The sequence below is a fragment of the Otolemur garnettii genome, unplaced genomic scaffold (assembly GCF_000181295.1).
Source record: "Otolemur garnettii isolate 467f Iridium unplaced genomic scaffold, OtoGar3 scaffold00050, whole genome shotgun sequence".
In the NCBI taxonomy this organism is placed as follows: Eukaryota; Metazoa; Chordata; class Mammalia; order Primates; family Galagidae; genus Otolemur; species Otolemur garnettii.
Window position 1 is genome coordinate 9,443,471 of NW_003852445.1, and position 3,022 is coordinate 9,446,492.

Sequence of the window (3,022 nt, forward strand, 5' to 3'; positions counted from 1 at the left end):
CCACAGGCGCCCACCACAACGCCCGGCTATTTTTTGGTTGCAGCCATCATTGTTGTTTGGCGGGTCCGGGCTGGGGATTCGAACCCCCCACCTTAGGTGTACGTGGCTGGCGCCTTAGCCGGTTGAGCTATAGGCGCCGAGCCCTGGAATGGATTTCTAAGGGAGATTCTGAATTCCATCTGGCTTAGCATGACATTGACATAGTTGAAGATCTCATTTTTAAGACCTTTCTGACAATATAAGATACATGCTCCCTGTTTAAGCAAAACGTAACCTTTGTCTTTGAGGCTTCTTCTCTAGCAAGCTTTTTCCCTCTGCATGTCTTACCCTAGATGGGTCTGTCTTGGGGCTATTCTTCCAGGTTGATGATACTCAGTATTCCCTCTTTCACACTGATTTTTGCTTCTATTGCTTTAAAAAAATGTTCCAGTGTGGTTGAGTTTGAAGTTACGTTCCTTTTTATTCTCAGGCACCAGCATCTACAGTGCTGTTTCTGCCCCTTTTAGACTACTCTCCTTAGTGTATTGGAATAAATGTGGATGTTTTGTGATGCTAATCTCTAGCCTCAGCACTAATGTTTCTTGTGTAGGCTCCACCATGGGTAAACAATCCTTGTCTTAGCTGTTTTCCCTTATGTACACAGAATCACAGCAGCCACCCATGTTCATGAGGCCAGCAGCAGATCTCATGCCATCTTCACTATCCACTACACACAGGTTAGTTATCCCTTGTATTATGAGATTTCTTCTTTCCTTGTCTCTTTGACTACTTTCTTGTCTTCCTTCCTATTTCTTTTCCTTCCCTCTTACTCTTACTGACAGGTCCTATGAAATAATCTAATATCATTATAAAGAAGACTTACGTTCAATCTGTTAAGTTAGGGTAGAGGCATTTCATAAAGACTAATCAAAATATCTTCTGCTTGTGTTTTATTTTTATTTTTAACATTTTCCCCTCTGTGTGATCATTATGGGCATTTAAAACAAGATCAAACTTGAAAGAAAAATAAGCATTAAAATGAAAAAAAAAAAAACTAGAAGATTCACTTGCATTATGATAAAGTGAGGAGATTGACAAATTATATCCTCCCAAAGCACCTATAAAGCTGGACAAAACCATTTCTGGGATATGAAAATAGACTTAAGGCATGTAACAAATTGAGAGGCATTTATTCAAGAAAACTACTAAATTTCAGGTAAGAAACTTGTACATACATGATGATCTGCCCCAGCTGCTCCCATCCCTACCCACACTCTGATCTCTGTCATAGGGATGGTTACATTAGGGAAAAGAAGGCTGTGAAAACCAGCAGCTTTGCTGCTACTACTGCCATAGGGGTTCAACTTGATTTGGAGCATTATCAGTTAAAGTGAGCGCCATTGCAAGCAAATAAAGAGGGCCAATGACCCTCTGGCCTCAGATTGTGGATCTGTTGAACCAGCAAACTATCTGGGGATTTAGCAGGGAATTCTGGGAGGCAATACAGACATATGGGAGTTAATAAGATCTTCACATAACGTCATAGGTTAACTAGAAGCTGTGTACGTACATGGCACAGACTTAAGTGGGCCCACACCACCCACATTACCCTGACTGACAGAACCTGCACATATGTACAGAGGAGGCACAAGAGGTCCCTGTGGCTAGTGAATGCTGGGGTAATCTTAAAAACGGCCTGCACTTTTAATATATTTCCTTGCTCACACATTGAGCCATCAACAGAGACTACTATATAGAAGTTTTATTGGTTCACGTTGTTTTATTATATGTAGGTCATTATGAAAGTTTTGAAATACACAAAAATTAAGAAACATAAAATCCACATGGATGCAAATAAATGAAGCCCTCCCAGCAATACCAATAAACTGAGCAAGTGGAAACTTGGACAGGTGAATTAGAAAGGATACTTGTTGACTGTGTTTCTTGGAAGTAAAATAATGAACTATAACACAATCTGTCTCAAAACTTGCATAGTGACCCATATAATTTCTGACCAGTCTTTGGCTGGATACTAAGCTATACAGTAAATAAGTAAAGAAAAACTGAACGGAGACCTGCTTGGCTGCATATTGTAGGAGAGACAGTCTTCACAGATTTAGTCTAGGCAAATTACCAAATAAAACAACAACCACTACTACTCTCTAATCAGAATCCAGAGCTACTATAATATGTTATTCAAAATATTTAGTATTAAACCAAAAATTACTAGACAGGTAAAAACAAACAAGAAAGTATGTACCTGTAATCCCAGCACTTCGGGAGGCTGAGATGGGCAGATAGCCTGAGCTCACAAGTTCGAGACCAGCTTGAGCTAGAGCAAGACCCCATCTCTAAAAAAATAGCTGGGTGTAATGACAGGCACCAAGTCCCAGCTACTTGGGAGCCTGAGGCAAGATAATTGTGTAAGCCCAAGAGTTTGAGATTGGGCAGTGCCTGTGGCTCAGTGGGTAGGGTACTGGCCCCATATACTGAGGGTGGCGGGTTCAAACCCTGCCTTGGCCAAACTGCAAGAAAAAAATAGCCAGGTATTGGGGCAGGCACCTGTAGTCCCAGGTACTTGGGAGGCTGACGCAAGAGAATTGCCTAAGCCCAGGAGTTGGAGGCTGCTATGAGCTGTCATGCCACGGCAGCACTCTACCAAGGGTGACATAGTGACACTATCTCACACAAAAAAGAAAGAAACAAAAACCAAAATTAACCTATTAACTATTTTTAATAAAGTTGCAAAGTCAATTCAATGAAGAAAATATAATCATTTCAGCAGATGTTAGTAGAATAATTGGATGTCTAGATGGAAAAAAAGAACTTTGATTCTTTTCTTTGCCCTTTGTTCAAAAGTATACTCAAACCGAATTATGGACCTAAATGTAAAACCTGGAACTATTAAACTTGTAGAAGATAATATGTGAAAACCGTTGTGACTTTGGATTAGGCAAAGGTTTTGTTAGCTATGGCACAAAAGTACAAATTTGGAATTGATCAAAACTTAAAACTTTTGCTCTCTTTTTTTTTTTTTTTTTTT

General features: G+C 39.9%; 1 protein-coding gene across 1 annotated transcript in view; it reads left to right on the plus strand.

Moving 5' to 3' along the window:
* Positions 1 to 3,022, plus strand: part of STARD9 (StAR related lipid transfer domain containing 9) — a 128,224-nt gene that overhangs the window by 71,719 nt on the left and 53,483 nt on the right. Inside the window, 1 exon segment of the mRNA XM_012806315.2 lies at positions 644 to 730. Coding sequence (XP_012661769.1) covers positions 644 to 730 — 87 coding nt within the window.